The 26,528-nt window shown below is 38.0% G+C and overlaps 2 protein-coding genes across 3 annotated transcripts in view; one reads left to right on the forward strand and one right to left on the reverse strand.

Annotated features, from left to right (window-relative positions):
* The window catches only part of LOC140937080 (probable alpha-ketoglutarate-dependent hypophosphite dioxygenase), a 6,231-nt gene extending 2,423 nt beyond the window's left edge, over window positions 1-3,808 (reverse strand). Inside the window, exons 1-4 of one of the 2 annotated variants that reach the window (XM_073386612.1) lie at window positions 3,192-3,808; window positions 2,544-2,635; window positions 2,286-2,451; window positions 867-1,038 (exon numbers count right to left, since the gene is read on the reverse strand). In XM_073386612.1, coding sequence (XP_073242713.1) covers window positions 867-1,038; window positions 2,286-2,451; window positions 2,544-2,635; window positions 3,192-3,362 — 601 coding nt within the window. In that variant the 5' untranslated portion in view covers window positions 3,363-3,808. The remainder of the gene's footprint in view (window positions 1-866; window positions 1,039-2,285; window positions 2,452-2,543; window positions 2,636-3,191) is intronic. The other variant, XM_073386613.1, reaches the window with a different exon arrangement.
* Window positions 3,809-4,171: 363 nt separating this feature from the next.
* On the forward strand, window positions 4,172-25,284 carry LOC140937293 (transcriptional protein SWT1-like). Its single transcript, XM_073386836.1, has 23 exons — window positions 4,172-4,342; window positions 6,264-6,447; window positions 8,836-9,657; window positions 10,055-10,096; window positions 10,871-10,912; window positions 11,436-11,520; window positions 13,513-13,574; window positions 13,912-13,962; window positions 14,077-14,187; window positions 14,536-14,623; window positions 14,779-14,867; window positions 15,208-15,277; window positions 15,464-15,516; window positions 16,044-16,138; window positions 16,434-16,496; window positions 17,021-17,109; window positions 17,683-17,764; window positions 19,158-19,359; window positions 20,146-20,282; window positions 21,148-21,294; window positions 21,426-21,513; window positions 21,918-21,985; window positions 22,822-25,284. Exons 2-23 carry the CDS (start codon window positions 6,301-6,303, stop codon window positions 22,928-22,930), a joined length of 2,742 nt encoding a protein of 913 aa, XP_073242937.1. The 5' UTR covers window positions 4,172-4,342; window positions 6,264-6,300; the 3' UTR covers window positions 22,931-25,284.
* The last annotated feature ends 1,244 nt before the right edge of the window (window positions 25,285-26,528 follow it).

The following is a 26,528-nucleotide window of genomic DNA, read 5'->3' on the forward strand; positions in this document are numbered from 1 at the left end:
AGTGTTAAGCTTTTGCAAACGAAACGGCGAAAGACGAGTAAGTGATATTTAGTGGAAGGACGAGGTATTCAACACTTTCAAATTAAACTCAAATTTTGGCATTATACGACCAACAAGTTTGACTTATAGATGTACAGACACAAACGTATAAAACTGCTATTGATATTGTTATGAAACGAATCTATCTATTTAACATTTCAGCCTGGAATTACAGAAAGAAAATAGGATTTCCGGTTTGCAAAAAGGAAAATTTCGCCGGCCTTGAAGCGCACCGGAAGCGCGGAAAGAGCGCTCGTGCCAGTCCTACTCCGCATCACACATTAAATGAAGAGCGGAGCGCTCGTTTCACCGCCCAACATTTATCCGCCCTGCTTGACAGTTTTGTCGTTGCGCTCCCGACCCAAACTGCCATGCTACGCGGGCTACATTTCGTAGGGAAACCAAAGGTGGCGTCGCTAAAAGTCGGCTTTTTTCTCAGGTTAGAGCCATTTTCGTATGACCTTGAAAAATGGTTTCGGTAAGTGTTCGTTATTTGTTTTATCAGCCAATGAATGAAAAGATCAAAACATGGCCTCTTCGTTTTCCCGCCAAAGAAAAACTTATTATGGAGAACTTACCGTTCGACTGGCCAATCGTGTTGCAGTATGACGTCAAAGCGAAGTAAAGGATGATTTCTAGAAAGTTCTCAGGCATGAGGTTTTTCACCCGAGCGTTCGTTTAACCAAACAAAAACCACGCGCGTTTGTATCCGTTCGATAAACCAATCAAATCGCTCTATTGCCGTTCGTTTGTTGTTTCTGTTTTGTTCGCAAGTTTTCATTTAAAGGTCATACGAAAATCGCTCTACCTAGCTTTCTGTTGCTTACCATTTTCTTTGGTGGAGTCATCCACAGCCAAGCCAACGGTAACAATGCTATCATTTGTGTGGGGAAGAAATGCCCAGTCTTGGTGCCACTTGATTCCTGAGGAGCCGTCTTCCCCGGGGAATTTCATGTGAATTTTTTCTTGCATTATGTAACGGATCGAAGGGCTGTCAACCTATTTATCAAAAGGAAGTTCAAAAAGATGAAAGTGAAAGAGATTAAAAGGGTGCGTAGTAAAAATGTAGGGGTCATATGACGCACTAATTAATAGACATGATCCTCATCATAAAGCGGGATGCTACCTACGTTAATTGCCGTATAACTAAGAAACGGGAGCCGTAAGAAAAGCTGACAGAAATTATGAAAGGGAAATTTAATAAAGGAAATGGGAAATTTTAGTCCTTGAATGGGATTTGAATTGAATAAGGAGACCATCGGTGACAAATTGCAAACTTTTTTAATTTCTGCCAAACTTAATTTAGAAAAAGTGGAAATCATTCTGCTCAATCGGCAGTTATGCCAGTCTCCTACTAAAACCCACGAAAACTCGTCCTCTATCTCTTTCACAGCGAGAAATTGAAACTGATTCCGTTCCTATTGCATTGGGCCTGGGTACAATGGGAGAAGGCATCGTTGGTGTAACGGTTCTCAAGTCACAATTTGCAACGACAATTTTTGAAATGGATCAGCCCTGTCGTCATGTAGCGTCGTATGAGGGGTTATATTACTGACACTTTGTACTTGGAATACCTATAGGTCCTTGATGGGAAATTTTGTGCTACGAATACTGCCTTTACGATACACAGTTAAAGCCAGCAGCTGACTAGCGATGACAATGAAACTTGCATACGTTTACTATCTGTGACATTTTCTATGAACAAAAAAGAAGGTAATATTTGTCATGATAACTTCAAAAGCCTGTAGCGACACATAAAGGTTTTCTTACAATACAGATGTTTATAAAATATCAAACACCCCTTATAAGTTTGTGAAAATATCTAATATGCTACGCCCGATCGTTCTGATTGGCCAATGAAAAGCCTATCATTCATAACTGGTTAGTAGGTTGTTTACCATTTGCAAAATGTCTCCGGAAGATCCGGTCGGAAAGTTAGGAACATGACTTTTCGGGTCGTTTTAGTGGAAGATTTCCGGGACTCTTGATTTCCTGGTCGGAATGTTCCAAACGGAAATTAGTGTTCCATTTTTTCAAAGCCGTCTTTGATACCAGTTTCAGCGTTTGCTTGCTGCCTCGCGGCCGTTTTTCCTTAAATGGAACTGGTTTGTGCAAATGGTAAGCGAGATTGCGGGAGGAAATTTACCAGTCCTGAATTTTGCTTACCATTTACCCAAACCGTGAACCAACCGGTTTGCCCTTGTAAATGGTAAACAGCCATAGAAAAACAAAAACTTCGCAAATACCAATTGTGAAATGACGTCTAGAAGTTTCGGATGTCGTAGAGCTTTGTTCCACACAGGGTGAATAAGCGATGGACAGATGACACGTGACCGTTTCAAAAGGGACCTGGTGGATGAATGACCTTCCTCCAGCATGAAGTACTTGTCTGATTGGGTTTTACTTTTGCTCCTGGGGATACGAGAAGTGAAGACATCCATGAGGAACAGTCACTACATTGATTTTTTTTCTGATAAATTAAAGGAAGGACGTAAGTAACTCACATTTCAATCAGCTCATCTGTAGCGTCAATGAGTTCCTTCTTTTCTTCCTCACTGAATATGTCTGTAACCACAAGGTAGCCATCTCTCTCATACTAAAAAAAAGCAGTCTCCTTTTTATTTCAAAATTTTTTAAAATGCAACTAAGAAGTTGGAACCGCACTTTTGTATAGGATAAGATTTTTGTAACATTGGTGGGCCTGGGAAACTTATTTGTCACGCAATCATATAGTTGTTACGCCACTTTCGAGTTCGAATTTCGAAAAGATTTCAACACAGCCCCCAAATTTCTCACAACTTCTATCGAAAACATTATGGATGTTAAAAAGGTAAGAAAGGGAAAGACAATAAGACAAACTTCTCACAATATTGTACGTAATGGCTGCGGTATAGCCTGATTCTTTATACCGGACAAGAAACATAAGTTGACGATCGCTGTCGGCGACAGCCCAGTTAAATTTCGAACAAAGTTATTTGAGTATAATTTTTCAGCAAATATGTAAAATCTTTGAGAATCAATCTGGTCTGACTCACAAATTGTCTTAAAACAAAGAAGAAGAAGAGAAAAACGCAATTCGAAGCACCCTGCGCTAAAAGAGATTCTTGCGTGAGTGTGATTGTGCACGAAAAGTAATAATTTAAAACCCTTACCTTGGCTTTATCATCCGCATGTAGTTTGAAGAAGGAACTGTTTGTATCTACTGAGTTACTACTTGAAAATCGGCTAGCAATCGTATATTTTAAACGCTTTATACAGCGGAGCTTTGCTGCAGACGAACGAAACGATGCCATACTGCCAAGGTTGTGTTGCGAAATTATCATCTACGCGTCACGCGTCACGCTTTAGCGACTTCATCTTGTCAACACTTCATTTGTTTCAGTTTGTATTGTGAATCAGGTAAATTGAGCTGAATAGGGGCGCGGAGCGAGAAAGGGAGAAGGGAGGGGATAGGACACTGACACTGACAAGCTTTCTTATCCTCGACGAGAAGGCGTTCAACTGGATTTGTCTAAATAAACAGAACACAGAGGTTAGCTGACGGCCGTGGAACTCTTTCCACGGGCACTTGCCTTGTATTTTCTCAGAAGCCTATGGTATTTCCTCAAGGTGGGGCTTGCAATTGTGGACCGGCTATAGACAGAGTCTGGCTGGGGCAAGGGGACGTTGTCATTACTTCGCACTAGTGGTAGTCTCAGTAGAGGAAACCGAGGATTGGCATCTCCAGTTTTGAATAAGCGCCTTTTTCTAATAAGCTCTCCTCTCCAAAATTCCACTGCTAGTACCAAGTCTAGCTGCAACGCAGGCGAACGCAGGCTAACATGTTCTCAGAAAAAAGTCCTTTGGGTATGGGGGGGGGGGGGGGGGGGTGGCGGGGGTACTATGTCCCTCTCCTCTGAATATATACTAGCCTGATTCTCAGACGTCCGAGGTCGTTCGCGGTTCCTTCGATTTTCTCCTTGAAGCGAAAGACACCGCTCGGCTCGCTTCGCTCACCAATATTTTTCCTATTTGACCATGTATTTTGCTTTTTTCCCTGGTCCCAGGCGCCCCAGGCTACAATAGCTCATAAAGCGCCTGCCTTGCAGGCTATTTCTGCAGGCTACTACCGAAAAACTGCCGAACAGGCGACTGTACGGCCAATCAGCATCAATACCCACCCCGGATCGCGACGTGGTTACTAAGCTGCACATGGTGGACTGTGATGTTTTGATGTGGACGCTTTGAGATGGGCTGATAAAGGGAGTCATAAGGGACATTTTGATGGCAAATACCTTAATTGCACTTCTTTTATTCGAATAAGGTAAGTAAGGTACCTTTTAAGTCTCCAAAGTATAAGTTTCTGGAATATTTTTCGTCAAGAAATGTGGAAAATCGTCGAATGCCTGCAAACGCGCGATCGCACCATTTGCCGCAAGTTTATGCGGGAATGCAAATAAGCATTAGTCTTGTCACGGTGTAAGTAGAATTTATGACGAAAATACTATTAATGGTCAAGAAATTTATTAATTGTCGAAACTTTTTCTGGCTGTAGCTGTTCAGGTATAAAGACCTTTATATGAGCTGTTATCTGACGTTATCTGTCGTGACAATGCGCCATTATAACTGAAAAATTTATATAAAAGCTTACGTGCACAACAAGCATAATCACAAATAAACTCCGTTGCAGCAATTCATCTTTATGTTTTCCAATCATTCGAGAATAGGTACTTGGTCATGTTTTAGAAGAGACTAATGTAGAGCTTATAAACCTCTGTTTAGGAGAAATCCTCTTTTAAGGGGCAAGTAATAAACAGAGGGTCAGTTTACAGTGATTTGCTGATAATTTTGTGCGCTGGGACGCTGGAAACTTGACTTCTAAAGAGGAAGACTGTTCAACTGAAGTTCATTGGTTTTTTAACCATGCTTAGTTTCCCAATGGCTCTTTCTTGTATTTGCAATTGTAGACTTAAGCTTTCTGTTTTCTGTAGATCTTGTCTGGCGTTTGCCTAAAACCTGGAGTATGGAAACCCCAAGCCGAATGCTGAATGACTCTAAAGCTTGGTGGAGAGGGTTAGGAAACTGAGTGAATCAGGTCCATTTAGGGTTATTATGCTGGGCAAACTGACCTGAAACTTGATTCACTCAGTTTCCTAACCTTAATCATTAAACTTCAGTGGCATTCAGCATTCAGCGTGGGGTTTACGGATTCTGGGTTCTAGGCAATTCCTCCTATCTGAGATGTAACCTCTTGAAAACCATTGGATATAGCAGTTATACTGTGCCCTTTAAAACAGCTTATTTCCAATTACAAGGCTGCTGCCTAAGAAAACTTTCCGGGAGCCCTTCAGGCTCCTAAGATAAAAAGTTAGGAGTCTGAGCTGACCGATCAACAAACTTCAAATTTATTAGGGCATAAATAGTAGCATAGTTAAGGCTCAGCTAAAATTAAAGGGAAAGTCTCCTTTTTTGCATTTGTAAATTTCTTTTTCTCAACCTAGCTTAGGGTACCAGAGGCTTTTTTACCTTTAGTCTGCATATCAAAATGCCGTCCAGTCATGGTTATCATTAAGATCATTTGCATTAAATGAAATATGGCTGGCCCCAATATTGAACCCTGTGGTACCCCAAATTGCATGTCAGTCAGTTCAAATGTTCTATCATTCACTTGTACAAACTCCCGTCTTTCCCCCGTGTAACTTAGAATTCAGTGTTGAAAGAGCTTTGGGAAACCCATTTTGTGCATTTTTTTTCAAGAATCCTGGTGTGATTGACCATGTTGAATGCCTTTGAGAAATCTGCAAATACAGCCATAGTTAGTCCACCTTTCTTCATAGTTTGGATGATGTCATCTCTGAAGCTCAGTCATGCCGTTGTTTTTGAATGACCTTTTCTGTAGCCAGATATCTTTTCATTAAGTATGCGGTTTTGGTTCATTTGTCAGCAAAAAGCTTTGAATGTCTTTCAATTTCCAATTTTAATGCCAGCATTTACGTTCACATTGAAACTTCTCATCAGGGCTGTTATATTTAAGAGCCTCTCCCAGCAACTATGAACATGGTCCCTGGCTACTTTTGTAGGAAAATAGAAGAAAAACAGAACCAAAAGAAATCCTTTGGTGTTTGATTCCCTGCCTACTTGTTGTATTTACCCGTTAACTTGAAATCTTAGTGACAGCCCTGCCCCATTTATTACAGCAGCTGTAGAAACTTGCAACTGTGTTTGTTACCTCTTATCCCTTACAGGCTATAAAGTGCATTTCTGAAAAGATGCAAAGTCAACATGGATCCTGCTAAGTCAGATAACAGACCTCTTCCAGCAGGCTGGATATGCCGACTGTCCAAATCACGAAAAAAGCAATATTATTTCAACAAAATTACTGGAGAATCCAGCTGGAAGCACCCACTGGATATTGATGTGTTTTCTCCTGTAAGTTACAATTAAATTTGTCTTCACTCGTACACTGTAAGTTGCATGTATTAATAAATAATTTAACATTGTGTTCATTAAAATTAGTCACGGAACACCATGTCATTCCACAAAATATTATTTGTGTGCTAGTCTAATGGGAAACTTCAGATATTTCAGGAGTTGTTTGGGTTGTTGTTGGAGGTACATGTAGATGTGCTGTGCATATACTTCAAGGATGAAAGTCTTGGTATAATAGGAGGATTCACCGTAAACAATTTGCAGTTGTACATATGTACATTAATGTAGTTTGGACAGGACAGGACTTTTTTTTTCAATCCTTGGTCTTCATGCTACAACTGATGTGAGTGTTGTATTAAAAAGTATGTACGTGGAAGCTAAGTTCTTAAGCATTGGAATTTGTCCTTGAAACGTCCTTGAGGAAAAGAGAAATAATTTACCTATTCCAAGAGATGAAAATTGCACGAGTTATTCCATTGTTTAAATCTGGTGATAAATCTTTGTTCACAAATTACAGACCCGTATCAGTGTTACCAGTTTTCTCTAAATTCCTAGAGAGAATCGTCTACAATCGCCTCATTAATTTTTTAAATAAATATGATATTCTTTCCCGGAATCAGTATGGATTCAGAAAAAATTATTCTACTGCACATGCTTTAATCCAATTGTATGACAAGATCTCAAATGCACTTGATAATAAAAGAGTAACTTTAAGCTTATTCATTGACTTATCTAAGGCCTTTGATACAGTAAATCATGAAATTTTGCTCGACAAATTAGAACATTATGGAGTACGTGGTATTGCTTTACAATGGTTTAAAAGTTATCTATCTTGTCGAAAACAATTTGTGCAATATAATGGTTACAACTCTTCTTCATTAGATATCACTTGCGGAGTCCCTCAGGGATCTATCTTAGGTCCCCTGTTATTCTTAGTATATATAAATGATCTATGTAATGTGTCAAAGGTCTTAGATCTGATACTATTTGCTGATGACACTAATATCTTCTATTCGCATACTGATGCTTCCTATCTTATGGAAGTTGTAAATTTAGAATTGAAAAAGATAACGTGTTGGTTTTATACAAATAAGCTATCTATTAATGTTAAGAAATCTAATTTTATCATATTCAGACCGAGACAAAACAGGCAAACACTTGATTTAGCTTTTAATATTAGTAATTATTCGATTGACCGTGTTAAGGAAGCTACTTTTCTTGGTGTAATTTTGGATGAACATTTAACATGGAAATCACATATACATAATGTTGCTAGGAAAGTGTCTAAAGCCATAGGTATAATTTATAAATCAAGTTTTTGCCTTAATAATTCCTCCTTACGGATGCTTTATTTTGGCCTTATCTACCCATACTTATTCTACTGCGTGAGCGTCTGGGCATCGACCTACCCATCAAACCTCAGAAGATTAATCACACTTCAAAAACGGGTCGTAAGAATAATGTCGAGGAGTGCTTTCGATGCTCACACTGACCCCTTATTTAAAAATTTAAAAATTCTGAATCTTGAGAGTATCTAAAAACTTCAAATAGGAAAATTTATGTATCAATACAGATCTGGCTTACTTCCTTATAGCTTCAATAACATGTTTCTGGTGACACGCCAGGTGCATTCTTATGGCACTAGAAGTTCGGAGCATTTTTATTTACCACAATGCAGGACTAATATAAGAAAGTTCTCCATCAGTTTCCAAGGTCCTAAATTTTTTAACTCTCTTAGTTTTGAAATTCGAAATGCAACAAGTACCGCTTCCTTTTGCTGTAAGCTGAAAGCATTCCTCTTATCATAAATAGTAATAATATATATATATATATATGTATTTTTTTTTTCTTCCTTTGCTCTTTTATTTTCTTTTGTTTTGTTTTGTTTTTTCTTTTCGTCATTTCGCTTTTTTTAGCCTAGAACTATGATTAGTACGACTATCTAATATACTTATTTTAAGATTTACTGTAGCTCTGCCATTGATTTTCCCGTGTGTAATTATGATAATATTTTGTTCTAATTATCTAACTGAGGGAGCCCATTCCTTATAAGCCCGGTGGCTTCTCTTGGGCTTCCTCGCCATGAGAGTTAAGGTAATTAGATTTTATTTGATTTGTATAATTTTTGGCAAACAAAACAATAAACAATAAACAATAATGCATGGATATCATGGATAACTTTCATCTCTTGTAATGCAATGTAAAAGTTAAAAGTAAAATAAGTGTACTGTGTTGTAAACTTCATGAGCAGGCTTTTTGCCAAGATTTTGGGCCTTTTTTTTTCAATTGGCAAATTGAGATTTGCATAGATGTTTTAAGGTGTGTCATGCTGCCTTAGATAAAGATCCAGTTAATATGAAATTTGTTTTGTGCACTATGTCTTTGCAGAGCAAAGAAGGTGTATTAAAAAGAGGTGCCAAAGATGATGAAAGCAGCTGTACAAGCTCAAAAAAGAAGACAAAAAAATCTAAACATAAGAAACACAAACCTGGACCACCATCAGCTCAATCAAACAGCCAAGTATCCCAAGGACATCAAATTCCAAACCAGCAGAAAAATAACAAAATGCCTCAGATGATGACAACTGCAGTAAATGCAAATGGACAAAAACATTTGTGCAGCACTTCCAAAGTACGTCTTATATCTGCTTGGGTTGATTCTGTGGATCATGCATATGCTCCCAGTGAACAAGGAACCTGTATAAGCAGCCCAACGCACAGCCATGCTGAAAGTACTGCATTTTTTTCAATGCCAGATAGCCAAGAACCTAGTGTAGTAACGGGTAGCCAAGCTAAAAAAAACAACACAAGGGATGTTAGTAGCAAACATCATCCCTCACCACTTAGCCAGAAGGGTTCATTATCTGGTGCTGTTAGTGCGACTGTAGGAAAACAAAGTAGCAAAGGAGAAACTTTTAGAAATGCTGCTGGCAATCTTTGTAAACCAGTTAGTCCTTTGTTCCCTCACGTATCTGGTGCTGCAGAAAATACTGACAGGACAAATACAACGCAAGAAATAATGCTAAATCCAACTACGGTACACGAGTCACAATGTACAGAGGATATGCAGTTAGACAGTCAACAGTCCTTTCAAAGCTATGCAAATGACCATTTCAATGTTGGGTATGAGAGAACTCAGTTTGGTGATGATAATGAGATGGCAATGGATATTGATAACTATGAAGAGCTTGAAGATCAAATAAAGCAAGAGGTATGATAATCATTATTTTGTCAAATTGGCCATTTTGTTGACAGAATCATTACTTCAATTCTTGTTGCCCTTTTCAAATTGTTTGACCTGTAAAATTAATTTGTACTTTACTGAACTTTTTTAACCAAACCCTTTTTCTCACCTAGAATAATCCATCAGAAGACCTATATAAATACTCCAAGAAGTTCCCAATTAATTACATGTGATTAAAAAAGGGCCTTTGCAGCTTTGAGGATATGAACACTAATTTTCTTCATGTAAAATGCATTGGTGCTTTTTGACACAATTCAGTATGATCTTAAAAAAAGAAAGTCAAGAGGTAAATCATTTTCTTTGGAGATTGTTTGATTTCTTTACAATACTGCTTCATGTGTTCTTTCCATTTTCTCTTGTCTAGCTTCAAGGAATAAGAACAGAGTTTGTCTTAGATCCATTAAAGGTGAGTAGAATTGACAAGAAGAGGGTAATGATTCATCCCAAAATATATAGACTGAAGTACTAGTTTTTGCATGTACACTCCTTTAAAGCAGTGGCCATGGTGAATCTGAACCATGAGGGAAGTTAGGGGGGGGGGGGGGGGGGGGAAACTCATCCAGACCTTCTGACCTTGTGATTTGGGTTTTCTCCAAAACATTTTTTGCAGTCCTTCAGGCCGACATGTAGGTTTGGTTAAAGAATAGGAGAGGGTTCCCCTTTCTCAGATCTTTCACTGAAAAAGGCCCCAGGGATTTAAGGTTCAGGTTTTCATTAGCGACCAAGTTGGAATCGTAAGCAGAGTTGTAAGAGTGCTTATGACCTTGTGAAAATCAAAAGTGAGTTGTAAGTGGAGTTATAAGCTCAACAGAATTGGAACCGGAAGAATCATATCGTTCCCATTTTCGTCTGACTCTGCTTATAACTCTGTCTCTTCATTCGGTTTATGACCTAGTGGAAACCAGATTGTCCGAGTTGGAAGCGTAAGTGGAAGGATAAACCAATCACAATGCAAGTTCCCACGCTTTGTGATTGGTTTAGTTCTTCCCTTTCTACTTACGACTCCAAAGACTCAGTTATCACTTGATCGTAAACAAAGCAGTCATAAGCGGAATCAGAATGCTTTTTTCACCAGATTGTAAAGTTCTACGCTTCTGAGTATGATTCTGACTCTGTTGGTAGTGAAAGCCAGCCTTTAGATATTTATCTGTATGTGCTAATTTTCATTGTTCTGAAACAGGTTACAGAGGACCCCAGCAAGGATACTGTAGTTTCATATTCAGTAAGTGCAGACCTTAGGATGTATCATTTGAAATAAGGTGTCTTAGTGTACTGTGGCATTTTACGACTTAATCATGTCTTCTAATGTCAAAATGATTTTTAATACTTTTATTTTTACTTCTGTTCAGGATTAGTTACATGTAAGTGATCCTGAGACTGCATTTTATGTGTGCTGAGTGTTCAAAAACCTATTGCTGTTATTGTACATGTACTAGTAAACTCTAGTTGCATAAAAATTAAAAAACTCTATTTCCAATCTTATTTCAACTTTTTACTGAAACCACTACATCCTATGTGTGTTTTTATTATCCTGTAAACAAACAGAAAGTTCAGCTTTAGTATTGGTGTTTATACACTGTATCTAATACGCTGTATAAGATACAGTGTATTTATTTACCAGTATTGTGTTTACCTTTTGCAATGAGTAGGCACAACACACCATAAAAGATATATTTTCTTTAGTATCTGTTGGCATGTCATATCTGGTCAAGTTTTCTGTCTTTGTTTTTAAACTACTTTTGCAGGATACTCTATATGTTGTCTTGGACACCAATGTACTTTTATCACATCTTAAACTTGTATCTGAGTTAAAGGATTTTCCCATAGAAGGTTAGTGTTGCAGGCATCATTACAGGTTGGTACACATCGAGTCTTGAATTTTTGTTAAAGTTTGGAAATTTGTGAACCGGTTTTCCAATTAACCTGAAAGTTTGGAAAAAAAACAGTCGATTACCAGTAACTCAAACCTTCAAGGGAACGTGAAAAAAGTTCAAGTTAGCTCAAAGTAAAATAGTCGGAAATTAGGTGAAAACAGTTTTTACTGTACAGTGAACATTTTAATCACATTTTATTGTAGAAATGTTAAGTGAAAATTAAAGATACTTTTAGGTTATAAATCAGATTATAAAATAACTAAGATGGTACGCGCGCTCTGATTGGCCGAGAGGAGTGTTTGCATGAGAGTATGTAAACATGGTTGTGGCGTCAAGTTGTTTGGCTTTTCGCGCGCTAATCATGCAAGCACGAATTTGAAAAAGTTTTCGAGTTCAAAACTCGACAAGTTTACTTTATTTACCCATTCCTTCGTTGGCTGAAACATGGAAAATCGTTACAAAGAAGGTGAGTCATTTTTTCTTTGCTTAAGCCGGCATTTTGAGCGAGAAAAATCCGTATTTTGCAAAGCATCTTTTTGCAAAACAAGAACTGATTACGCATGCAAGACTTCGAGGACAAGATTTTGCGACTGGCAAGAATTTCTCTTTTAATCAGTGCCATACAAAAAGTTTTGCGTTTTTTCTCGTGAAAGTTATTTTATAAAAGCAATAGAAAACTTTTTCCTGTGTTTGCATAGCCTGATATAAACACTCGAGGCGTTGGGAGAATTCTGGACGGTTATGCAAACCCTCGACTTCGTCTCGGGTTTGCATAACTGTCTCGAATTCTCCCAACCCCTCTCGTGTTTATATCAGGCTATGCAAACACAGAAAACGTTTTCTATTGCTTAAACATAACGTAACAAAAATAGCCTAAATAGAGCATGCGTATTACTGTTTTGAGAAGTAATGCTGTTTTACGTTAGATTTGTGACGAACAGAACAACATCGGCCTCCACTAGTAAACTTTAACCCTTTAAACCCTAAGGTCAAAATTAAAATTCTCATTTGTTGCCCCTATTCATTTACTATAGCATTAGTGGGAAGAAGTTGTTAAAATCTCAAGCAAATTCATCTTGTGTGATCATGTCATTAATTCTCATGATCACTCTATTTTACAAAGCATTGCTATTACAATGAGAATTTTGATGCGGATCACTCTTAGGGTTTAAAGGGTTAATGTCTACAACATGTCAATGGAACTTCAAAATCCAATGTTTTGGACTCCAGTAAGTGCTCAAAACATGGTTTGAGTTTTCAAAGGATAAATTTTATAAAAATGATCTGAGGGGAAACAAAAATTACTTCGAGTTAGTGGGAGGTTTGAGTTACCGAGGGTAAAATTACAGTAAATGTATGAAGAAAATCCTGGGGAAATCGATTTTGGTTCAAGTTTGTGCGAGGTTCGAGTTAGTAAGGTTTTGAGTTATCGGGAGTCAACTGTAAAGGTAAAATGTGGAAAAGTGGTTAATAGTGTAAGAGTTTTTTCTTTTTTAAAACTTGGTTTTACTGAAATTTTTTTGCTAGTCAAATCTTACTGATTTTGATCTTGTCTGTAGCCAAAACATTAAATCAGACTGAGACTTTTTCAAAACTCTCTTATGTTTGCATTGCACCGTGGTTACTGTACATTTCCTGTGCATCATGGGAAAAGCTTAGTTGAGGTTTATAATTTTTATCAGTCACTAACTTACTGTATCTGATAAACTTAGGTCTGGAAAAACAAATTATTTTTTTAGAAAAAGTTGGGAAAAAGTCGTGAAATTTGCATCCAAAAACCCTGAAATGATTGTGCTTTACTGTATATTAATTTGAGAATTTTAGGTCCCAAAATTGAAGCATTTTCATTGAAAGCGATTCAACTTCACCTACCTTTAAAAGTCAGAGCAACTTATGGGTAATTCTTTGGAATATATATGACTGTTAACGCTCGTTTTCTTATGTGAAGGTGTTGCCAGACCTGTTTTGGTTGTTCCATGGATTGTTATCCAAGAACTTGACTCCTTAAAGGTACATCAGTTTTTATAACATCTGTTGTCACTTTTGCACATGTTTCTGTCAGAAGTGTTTGGTTGAAGGAATCATGTATTCAAAAACCAGTGCTTTACCCAAAAAGTAGGGGATACATGCTGCATGTACAGATCTATTTTCTCACAACTACAGTTTGGTCCTTGCTTTTCTGGCACATGTGGACAAACGTATCCTGAAATTCAAGTGTGCCAATGAATTGGTTCATTTTTCTATGCAATACACACTGTGGACTAATTGTTACCACGTGGATACAGTATGTAGCTCCCCGGATAATGAGTTACTAAGAATTCCTGGTATGTTAAAATTCTGTCTCTAGAGCGACTCATGGAGGATAAGAAAAGGAAAATTAGTCACCAATCAAACACAGGTTTGAGTATAAGTTTTACTATTTTTATTACAGAGTTGGCTGTTTTGATGACTAATGGTAGCTGTTGTAGTGCATTGTGTTAAGCTGATAAAATTTCATTTTGACTGTCTCTAGTCGCAGAACAGCAAGTTTGGTGTTGATACTCTTGCACGGCAGGCAGTGAGGTTTCTTCATGCCTGTTTTGAGAGTGGTCATCCTCGGGTCCGAGGACAAACGCTGTCTGAGGTCAGTTTTTCACAACTGGGTGATGTTCATGTACCAGTCAATAAATATGCATGTTGCTGCTGATCCTTTCTTAGCACACTCTTTAGACTCTATCCTGATGCTGATAACACGCACAGATTTTAGTACTGACCCTATCATTTTGGTTTTACTCTTGAATCCAATCTTTCAGCCATCAAAACTTTTTTTAAAAACTTGAGAATTGTAATAAGGATTGCAGTCACATTAATTTTTTACAGTGGATAGATCTGTCTTTTTAAAAATCTTGGTTATACATCTAGTCCATGTTATTTTTAAATAAGTTATATGATCTATGTGCACTTGCAGCTAATAACTTTTTTTTTGTTTTAGGCCCAAGAAATGATGGACAATTGTTCAATGGAAGATCCATCTAATGATGACAAAATACTTCAGTGTTGTCTTCTATTCCAGAGAAAAGGTTAAGATACTACTCAATTTAAGAGTGACTCCCATTTGACATTCTCATACCTAGAGAGTTTCCAACTCATTAATGTATTGCCCATGCTGTACATGTACCTTGTGCCTGTATTGATCTGTTCAGCACTTAACATGTTTGGTTATTGTTACTTTTAGCTGATAAAGGACATGCCATACTGTTTTCCAATGATCAAAACTTGTGCAGCAAAGCCATAATTAATGGATTAAAAGCCTTCAATCATCAAGTGAGTGTCCCTTTGGTATAATAGAATATTAAAAGCTTGTAAGACTGTACATAATACAATAATTCATCTCTCCCTTAAAGTACATCTCTAAAATGACAGACACCTCGCTTAATGTACACCCAGAGTTGGTTCAATGCAAGTAATGGCAGAGTTGGCCATATTCTTGGACTCACTATAAGGCGGGGGACTCTTACTTCTGGACTTCTTGGCATCTGAAATTGTGAAAAATAATTATTATAATGTACGAGAAAAAAAAAAACGAAAATGTAGTGCCTGCTGTACTTTTTCTTATGTCACAAATCATCTTGGTCTTAATACTGAATTTTTTAATGATCATCAGAGTCTGGTCAGTGGATTGAAGGAATTGTTTCAAAGCAGTGCTGTAGTGCTAAAACAAGATTACTTTAAAGGTAAGGCTTCACTCTTGTAGTGCCCACTTGCATGCATTCACTTTAGGTATCTACAATGTACGATAACATTCTGAGAGCATAACCTTGTAATGGCTCATCTTGGTGTGATCTGTTTTGTGAAAAAGGTAGTACAAAATACCATGTAGGTTTTTTACTGCTGCTATTTCCTGCATTTTCTTTTTTCAGATTATTATAAGGAGCTTAAATTCCAAGAAACTCTGGCAGAAAAAAGAGCCAAGGTAAAATATCCTTCTTCATCGTCTACATGGAGCATCTTTTTTTATCAGTCAGGTTCATGGACTTGTCTGTCATGGTTTATAGTAGCCATACATAGGTTAGGCAGAGAAAATAAGGTTATCAGAATATGTATTACTATATCATATGTGTCCATAGCCCTTTCGATTATAATGCTGGGAATTGTTACTGGAAAGGAAAATTGAAGGGAAGAGAGGACGGGGGTGGAGACCAAAAGTTACCGGAATGAAAAGCATCAAAGAATGGTTAGGACACACCTATAATGGATGTGGAAGAAGAGCGGAAGATCAGAACAGCAGGAGATCCGTGATAGCTGACCTACTACTAGTAGATGGCACCTGATGATGATGATGATGATATATTGTGGAATGGAAAAAATAAAATGAAATGAAATGAAATCTGAGTGGCTGCATCAAAGTCATTAGACTGCAGACAGAGTCACTACTAACTTAATACTTTTGAATGTCTCCCTTTGAAAGTTTTTACAGTGAGTAATTTTGTATAATTTTAGGCTGATGATCTGATATGTGAGCTGCAGTGTATAATGAGGGAAGGCCTTGCTGTAGCAGTGGAAACGGAAATGAGAGCTGCATACGATGATTTATGGTAAGTTTTAGCGAGAACTCTGATAGATATTTTTATGCATGTATTTTACTGAATTTATGTCTTCTTTTATTTTAATGCACATCTTTTATGTAAACCAGTGCCTGTAGCTGATAAAATTAACGTGGTTGAATAAAATGTCTATGTAAAAATGTCTATCCGTACGTTGAATCTGTTCATTACAAGCACTATGGCTATACTCTTTAACAATGTCCGTAATGTTTCCCCTCCCTTCCAATCATCCATTGTTCAGACATACAAATCTTTAATAAGCTTTTTTTGGGGGAATTGTTTGTAGGGACAAGATTGTGTTCATTAAACCACCGTGGACATTGTCCGACCTTCTTCAGCTGTTAGAAAAGTAAGTATCCAGTCACTAAAGAATGTGCTTGCAACTTTTGCTTGTCTTTTAAAAAAGCTATTTAAATAAAGGAAAAGGTAAGTTCGTAGAAAAGTGTAGATACAAAGTTTGGAACTACATTGAAACCTGCATTAGACTGAGACCTTTGCTGGTGTCGACTAAATACAGGCTCGTTTTACTTAAATTAAGGGAAGAAGCATTTGAAACATACTGAGCTACTCATAATACAGGGTGTTCACCTTGTATGAGGTCCACTTAATTCAGATTTCACTGATAAGAGACTCATTACTCATGTCATTTGTCTAAGTGATGTCATTTTGTATCATTCAGTATTTATTTAATCCTACATCTGTAAAATTATAATGTATACTTACCGGTTTTTTCTTGATGAATTCTGGCATGCTAGGCGGCTAGTCACTAATTTGTAGCCCATATTAGATTTTCTTTCAATCCATCTGTTAAGGTTGTTCCCCTTTGCTTTATTATTCTTGGTAATTCTCTTGATATTAAATGCTTAATTTCAGGCACTGGATTGCTGTGTTTGGTCAAGTGTTTAAAAGGAATACTAAATCTACGGTGGAAGGTCTTCGTAAACATTTTGGTAAACCAGAAGGTAGGAGACATGTTAAACTGTAGATAATGTGTCATGTGCTTTCCTGACTTACAATCAAACACCCAAACATCACTATCGAAGGAAAGAAACGATTTTGTTGCATGTTATTACTTAGTACACAGTACATACAAGCAAGACCTTTACAGATGCAAGCATTCCCGATAGAGCAGAAAGGTTATAGCTGCTGCTGGTATTTTTAGAAACGTACCCCATCAAAACGATTTTGTGGTCAGACGTATATCCTTTCTAAAAACAAAAATATTTACAGGGCCTGGTGCAGGGACCGTTTTAGTTGTAATTCAGGCGAGGAAAAGAAAAGTAACTCGTTGTGAGCTACCCTGGGTACCAGAGATTTTTTCTCGCATGTGACGAGGAGCTTCGTCGGCCCCAGGCCGATACGTCTTCGGCCTTCGGCCATTAAGACTTGACTGAAACCGGAAACCGCGCATGAAAAGTCTCTGGCACTCAGGGTAGTTGTGAGCTAGAAATTGTTCAAATAGATAACGTTTTTCGATAGGATAGTTTTAGCGGTAGTTTTAGTCTATTGGTATAACATATTATTTGTTTCTTTAGGCTCTGTCGGATGTTTAGCTATGGCTTCTACTATACTGGATCAGGCCCACGCACTGTTTGAGGCTATAGCAGCACGTTCAAGGTAAGACCAATCATTTCAGTTGTGGCCTGTTAGAACTTTACTTTTATTAGTAAAATCCAACTAGTAGTATATTATCAATGATGCGTTCTGATTGGTTGAGCCACTTCTAGGCTATCTGTTATAGCCGAGTAGTAGTGAAAAGCGCCGGCATTGAAAACGAAAACAATGGCGGCTGAATCGCGTTTTGCTAGCTAAAGTTGTTTTGTCTCGACATTTTTGACCCACTAGTTGGATTTTACTAAAACAATTATTCCTCTCGTCCTCATTGCTTCTCAGTCAATAGCCCATAGGCGTTCGGCCTTTGGCCTTATGGGCTATTGACTCAGAGCCCACTCGGCCTCGAGGAACAATTGTTAATAAGCCCTGAGAAATTTACGGCAAACAGCAAACAGCAAACGTGAATTTGTACCACGTGACCAAGTTTTCCCTTTACTTTTCGTTTACTGTTAAGTATAGCTACGCGGAAATCAGTAGTTTCACGCCTATTCTATCTATAAAAATCGCTCCGAGTTGTTTTTATCTGCTCCTTTAATATTTTGAGAATTTCTCAATTTGAATTTGACCTTTGCCGCCCGTCTACCGTAAACGTGGATCTAAATCTCTCTATTAACCCTTTAAGTCCCAATGGTGACCAACATCAATTTTCTCCTAACGATATCCATACATTGTCAATAGAGTTGGTTGTGAGAATTAATAAAATGATCACCAAAGAGATAATACCTTGATCTTTTATCAAATTCTCTCAACACATTCTTTATGGAAATGTATAGAGATCAGTTTGGAGAAATTTTATGTGGATATTGGGCTTAAAGGGTTAACACAAATGCTAACCTTCATCTACTATGTCCGTTGTAATAAAAGCGTCTTTGTCAATGTCATTTTGCATGAATGTTGATGAACTAGATACGTAGTCTTAACTGTCCTCTACCCTTGAAGTTTTGACCTGTATTTGGCAGCCGTTTACTTGCTTTTGCTATTATGGTTAAGTTTAGCCGTGTCTAGGTTCGAGGTAAAGTCAGTTCTCTCGTTAAATCAATATTCAACGTAATTTGATTCAGGACACAACGGTAATTCTCGTTTATTCTGGAATGGATTTTACCTACAACATTTTTATCACAAATAAAGACGTGACTTAAACCCAATTTCCTTTGTTTATTCTTTATGAATTGTTGATGAGTTTTTGAAGTTGGAGAAGAAATTCGCAGTTCTTATCCAGTTTCATCCATCTTAATTTTTTGGCAAATTATTGCTTATTTATTTATTTTGTTTGTTTATTTATTTTTTATAATATTTACTTATTTGAGATATTTTTTATAAAAGGAAAGCATTGCCAAAAGGTCACACTTTTGTTTTGTTGTCATTTTGATTCGGTAACCTTTCTCTATTCTTTCAGTTACAATGGAGCTATAACAAAGTGTATGACTGCCATTATTGTGTTAAAAAGGAAGTGCAAAGAGTATCAGCAAACTGGAGATGAAGAACAAGTGGCAAGTTCTTATTCTTCCAATGTCATGGGCCCTCCTCAGGTTCCTGCCATTGGAGGTCCCATCACCAGAGAATCATCCCGCTCCTCATCCAATGAAACTGAGCAAGAGGTAAGTATAGGATGGAAATAAAATGAAATTTAAAATGAAATTAAATACTTCACCCTAGAATGACCAACACCAACTTTCTCCCAACCATATCAATGCACCATCAAGAGAGAAGGTTATGAGAACTTTTAAGTGATCACCAAAGGGAAATTGCTTTGATCTTTTAATAAATTTTCTGGTCTTTTTTTCCAGGAATGTGTGGAGATCAGTCTTGAGAATTTATTTGTAAATATTGGGGCTTAGGGATGAAGTGAGCCCGCCCGGTAAGCCGTGCTGGCCCGTGTACTTGCCTGGCTCGCCCCATGCCTTGTTTCTTCTTTAAATTGTCTTTGTGTTTAATGCGAAGGCGGGCTGGCCTAAATTGCCGAGATCCCGGTTGCTGGAGCCGAGATCTCGGCAAGCTGGCCAGCCCATCTTCTTATATAAACACAAAGACCATTTTCAGAGAAAACAAGGTATGAGGGGAGCCAGCCCGGCTAACCAAGCTGGCTCAACTCATTAAAACAATCCCTCGCCATCATTTTAATCAAGCGGTAACAAGCTCGTATAAGGCAAGCAAGTACAGATAACGAAATGTCTGCGTCGACATCGCCTGTTTTTCTTTTTGTAATACACGTTGCATTGCTGAACTTGTTCAGCTCTTTTTTAGATCAAACAATGACAAGTCGCCACAAATTAAACCTTTGGGAGTGGTGGTATTATCATCCTGGCAGTTTGTTCTTGTATGACAATGGTACGCATCAAGTGGTGGTGGTGGTTTTAATATAAGCTTTGTATTTGCACTTACAGAACTCGTCAGGAAGGTGTGAAGAAGGTTCAGAAGTGGGATCCAGTGTTGACGAGATTAACACGTCTCAGGCTGGAAATCCTCACGCGTTAGTTCTGTCTACGTTCGAGACGATATGGAATGCTGTCTGCCAGTTCAGGTAACTCCTTTTCCTTCCATGGTAGACTTCATTCAGGTCGCAGACATTTCTTTTTTCTGCACTGATGAGGTTGTTATGGTGCTTCACGGAAAAGTGCCAATAGCTAAAAAGGGACGACCATTTTGACGTACTTCAGTGACACACTAGTCAGCATCAATCAACAAATACCGAGCGATGTTGCAGCTTGTTGTAGTAGGCACAAAGACTGACTATCGTTGTTCAGCATGTTGCAGCTTCTGTGTAGAATGTTTAATTTTTTAACTCATTTAGCAAGTTGAAAGATGTCTTCGTCTAGTTCGAGTTATTCTAACACATTCCTGGCCTCGGCGCTCAGAATTTTTCAGAAGTTGCGACTTGTTGGACGGAATAGCGCCCATCTCTATTCTCGTTCAGCCACGTTTCACATGATGAATGGCCCATTTCAACAGTCATTCAAAATGACTTGATACACTGTTCAACATTTGTTCAATAAGAGGTGGAGCTTTTGTTGATCAACAAATTTTAACATTGCGTTACTGGCCTTAGAGTGTTCGTGCGTCTTCCCTGACAGTGGTTGATCTATTTTCTTCGAGCACCCTCTAACAAGAACCAGTTTTTAATAAAACAAATTCATCAACACCGCTTCAAAGAGCACGTACACGTGTGCCCCGTGACCAATTTTTCTCTTTACTTTTCGTTCACTGTTCTTTATATCTACGCAAAGTTATTGCTTTTATCACAGGTTTATACAGTGAGAATTGTTTTGCGCGGTTTTTACTATCTGCTCATTTCCTAGTCCGAGAAATTATCAGTTCGAACTGCCTGCCGCGATTTATTATTTTTGTACATTATGAATTACTGTTTTTATCGGCTTTTCATTTAACAGTGCCCAGATCTACTCCGGAGTGGGATTCCCTCACCCTGTCCCACCAGACCTACTCAAAGATCTGACAAAGCCCACGCAAGAGGAAGCCATCCAATTTTTGGGCCGTCTCACGTCAAGTTTGACACTTGTTGTCACTGCTATTCAGAGGTAACTACTTCAGTTTACTCCTTTAATTCTGCCAGTCTGTCGTTGCGCATTTAATGGAAGCGTTTTGTTGCTATTGGTGATACTTTTTGTTCCTTCCTTTAAGCTATCTTTCTTCAATTTTGGATTTCTAGTGTTCTCCAGGAGCCTGTCGTTAATGAGATGGGGAATTTCCAAGCGTTTGAAGTGCTCTTGAAGGCAATCGTTAGATTTTTTAAAGAGGTGAGCGCCATAGTAATCTTGGTTTGATGTGAGTTAGGAGTGAAAGTGTTTATCGTTTAGTAAATATTTCTCTAAGAACTTTAGAAATATTTTCTAGGCCTGCTTTTGAGCAACGTCAAGTGTTAGTGTAAGTGGGCGTGACAATAGTGTCGTGTGACTGCCCAAATTAGGGCTGTACAGAATGTGACGATGTTGTTAGTTCCAGGCCCTCAGGGCCCAGGATAGGTAAAGTTCCTGGATAATAGTGCGCTTTCTGTTCTGTAGTCACATGTAGCCGATGAAGCCTTTTTCCTGTGAGTAAATGAGTTGTGTTCTTCAGCTTCTGTCAAGTTCATTGTTTCACAACTACGTTACACAGAAGACTTTTGTATCCGGTGTCTTAGTAGTTTCTTCCTTCTTTTTAGGTTTTGTCCATGAACACAGGCGTGACAGTTGCCGATCTCGTGAGATTTGCTCGGGATCCAAATGCAAGGTAACTTTCATGTTCCTCGACTGTTCCTGCTGCAAACAAAAATAAGGCTATAATGTACATTACTGTGTGTTGACTAAAAGTTTGTTAGTTTATAACGAACGTTTGAAAAATGGTAGAAGTTAAGATCGCTCCACTCTGATATTCAAACTAATTAATCACTTTCCATACACCTGTCACCTTCTCTAAAACAAAGTTAAATGGGATCTCTCAGAAAAGGTTAAATAAAAGATTGAAACACAATTACGATGCTTATGTTTAATTGTTTGCGAACAAGTCAGAATTTCTGATTAATTACATAGTAGCCAGAGATTAGAAAAACAAACAAACGGGCTAATAATAATAATAATAATAATAATAATAATAATAATAATAATAATAATAATAATAACAATAATATTATTATTATTATTATTATTATTATTATTATTATCTCGCAGTATAAAACTTCGGAATGCTGTCCACATTATGAGTAGTATAGGGCGCATAACGTAACCTACACCACTTGAGAAGCTATACTTAGAAGTAAAAAAAGGTCGGTGCGAAACCTAATACAATCTTAATATACATAATGATATGAACCTCTCTACTTAAAAAGCCAATTTAAAATATTATTAAATTCTTATACTCTTGTATTATTATTATTATTATTATTATTATTATTATGTAAAATTTAGCACAGGGATTTTCCCTGGGGAGAAATATCCAGTCAAGTCTCATCCCGTGACCTCAGACTTCCTCAGAAAAGTGCTGTAATGAAGTAATGAAGGTCTGTTTGGAGAAAGACCCAAAATTGATGTGCGTCTCTCTCTTATTGTCTCTGCTGTCACCTTTCCTAGGATGGGCCTTATTCAGGGGTGCTCACAACTGGACCGCGCTTTAGCCACACTACAGCAGTGCTCCAGATGGGTGTCGTCCACTTTAGATCCCAATAAGGTCAGTTGGTGACGCCTAGTTAGAATCCGTGAGGTCAGGAAGTGTGTGGTCTTAAGAGAAAACCGGGACATAACAATCTCATGGAGGGCTACAGATTAGTTTCGCCACACCCATGGTGCCGCCTGTCTGAACTGTTCTTGCCGGTTAAGAGAAAAAATTTCAGCGACTCGTCATCAGAGGTTAAGTTAGGCCCCGTCCACACGAATCCCGATAATTTTGAAAGAGGATATATTTTTTTAAACATGAATCGGCCTTCCGTCCACACGAAACCAGTGAATGCGGTCACCGAAACCGCGTCTGTTTTAAATCGCTCTCCAGAGTGGATTTTTGTTTTTGTATCCGACGGTTTTGGCGAATTCGTGTAGACGACTGAAACCGGATATTTTTCAAATCAGCTACGTCATAAACCTGTATTTTAAAGTGAAATAACGGACAGCAACCGGAGAACAACCTTCTGTTTACTTGGATACTGTTTTTTGAACAGTTCCAGTATATCATCGCCAGCTAGTAGTTGGCAATTGGAAACCGCAGTAGCGTCAGTATTCGTGTGGATGGTGAATCCAAACAGGATACACAAAAACGAAATCGTGGTGACACAAATATTGAGGCAACGTCCACACGAATCCGCTTATTTTTGAAACCGCATACTTTTTGTTACACGAATCTGCCTTCCGACACGAAACCAGTGAATCCGGACACCAAAACCGCATTGTTTTGAAGCCACTCTCCAGTAACGGTTTAAGGCGCCTTCCACACAAATCCGGATAGAAAATATGCGGATTTAGCCTATCCGGATTCGTGTGGACGTAGCCTTGTCGCTATCACCTCTCTTGCATTGGATCCGACGGATTTGCGAATTCGTGTCGACCATTGAAACCGGATATTTTTGACTGCGGTTTCAGCCTGCTCGAATTCGTGTGGCCGTCCGGGCCTATGCGTGGTTTGGTTGCACGTGGTCAAGAAATATATCATGAACAAACAACTTGTTTGTAATATATGTTTTATTTTCGATTTGAAAGGTGTATAAACACTTAATAGTCCAGTTTCGAATTAAAAATTACCGCTGAATACAAATATTAGCGACACATTCATACAGGGTTAGCCTCGACATAAAGTAGAATCTTCACAAATTCCGTCAAGTAAGTGTTTGAAATTTGAAAATACACAGTAGACAGAGTAATAAAAAAGGTTTTCTTCACGTAGGAATTTGTAAATTTATTTACTTCAGATGGAGGCTGTAAAAAATGTGTCTTCACTTCTTTTTTTCAGCGGTCATAGGGAACTCGGAACTGAACTATTATCGGTCCCACGGGAAACATTTTGGGTCTCTGTGAGACAAAATTTTCGTTTACTTTGGGCCAGTCATGTAAGAGCTTATTCACTATTCATTATCGAAAAACGGGAAACGAGAACTAGAAACCGAAAATGTTTCAGCGAACGTTTCCACATTTACTACAATTATATGACGTGATCTCAACCTTTTTACGTTCTCAGATAATATCTACTTTAAGTGGTGAGATAGTACAACTGTGAACACTTTTCGGAGTGTTTGGTTCCCCGAGTCCTGTCTGTGTTTTTCAAATTTCTGTTGACAAAAAGAGAAAGGGGCGTTTTCGATGTTCTTTCCTCTTCGTCGTTATCTATTAGTAATTTCTTGGGTATACTAGGTACATTTATTTATGTTTTAGGCAACGTATTTATTTACTTGCTTATTCGTTATCGATGTTTATTTTCACGTGCCCTATTTCTAGGAATAGTCAACTCCTCAAAAGTAACTTTGAAAAGGATAACATACCAAATGGTCCCACTGAAAGGGCGTTAGCTTTGAAATTTACAGTTGAATAATGTTATTCCTTTCGCTTCTGATAGTGACCAACGGACAAAATTCTCAAAAATTCCAAACCTCTTCGTATAAGATCCTAAGAAATTAATTGTGTGATGCAAAAGGTCTGGCAACGGGGTTCATTTGAATGGTCACACCATAGGATTTCATCTACAGACTCAAAAGTTAGAACTACAAACTAAATAAATAGTACCATGTGAAAGTACTGCTGAAGAGGTTTCATTTGAATGGTAACATCATAGGATTTGCCCCAGAGATTTAAAAGTTAGGAATTTTGACAAATCCTTCATGAGATGATCTACGACTGATTCGGAATTCGGTTAAAAAGTAATGGAAAAAGGTTATTTAGCTTTATTTTTGTAGAAAACATCGTTTGACATAACATTCTTTAAAATCCATTGTCTTTACATTAATGTGACATTTGATATCTATAATGAAGTGAAATAACAGAGTATATTTAAGTCAATGTATAGTGATTGCAGAGGAGATGTTGGTCATTAAAGTTTTTAAATTCCTTGTTGGATTTCGTGATATTTTTTTCACTGCGTAAATAGGCTGCATTGTGCATGTTCACAGGGTTAAAGAGCGACAAATACGCAATATAATCGAAATCATGAAGTTTTGGTCAATTTCATCCAATAATTGTTTTATCATTTACCCAGGTTAGCCTCCTCCGCAGGCTTCACTGTCCAATTTTAGTGAACAGGTGGGAGAATGGAGAGAGAACATTTTTTTTCCTTTTCTCGATCTCAGACTCCTCAGGGCCAGTGTAACCGTTACAATGGAAATTGCCTGCAGAGAAGACCGGCTATAGCCAGGTTGCTGGTTACATGATTAAGGTATCATCCATGGTAAAAATTCATAAGTTTTCAAAATTTGCAGCTTTTAGATGAATTCCAGAAACAAAATTAATTGCGGAGACATATGGAGCGCAAAAGAGTCTTCGACGCTCATGTGCTAAGCATTTTGCCATATCGGTCGAAAAACATTTTGATTTTATCACAGGACGCAGAGTAGTCAGGTTTGTAGCCTGAGTATCTGGTAGTATCCCGCGTTTCTGAGGGGGGGAGGGGGGAGGTGGGGTGGGGGAGAGAAGAGAGCAGCGGAAAGTCCTCAAAAATCAATAAGTAAGGCCCGTTCCAAACGTCGTGCTACTGCCGTGCCGAAGTCAATTGATCGAATTAAATTCGACTTTAGCACGGCAGTAGCGTTTCCTTTATTTTTGTGTTTTGTTTTCGACAACAGCCTTTCTATTCGACTGAATTAAATTCGACGTCTAAAACCAAGTTGTGCTAGTGTCATGCTGCAGTCGAGCTACAGTCGAGCCAGCTTAGCACGGCAGTAGCACGACGAGTCTAAACAATTTCATACTTCTTTATTTGCCGTTAATCAGTTTCTTCTCCTGATCTCCCATAAATTATCCGTGTACTATTCGTCAAAAGTCGTTTACGACGGTTCACTGCTACACAGTCTTTTCGATCGTGCCATTTGTTCACCGTTTCTTAAGCGCTTATGCGGATGTAATGGGTGTTTATGTAGTTTCTAGTTGCCTCAGTATTGGTTTAATTCCTATTGACCGCCAGTGTTGACGAACTTCATGAGGATGCCTTCTTTTTTTATGACATGGCTTTAACCTCACAGAATTGCAACTTTCTGGTTTTGAATCAAAGTGTAAATGCATACCTAACCAATATTTTGTTACTTTAAAAAATTTTTCAATTAGTGAACACCTAATTAAAAAAAAAAAAACTTGACAAAATAATAAAG

The sequence above is a fragment of the Porites lutea genome, chromosome 5 (assembly GCF_958299795.1).
Source record: "Porites lutea chromosome 5, jaPorLute2.1, whole genome shotgun sequence".
Lineage (NCBI taxonomy): Eukaryota > Metazoa > Cnidaria > Anthozoa > Scleractinia > Poritidae > Porites > Porites lutea.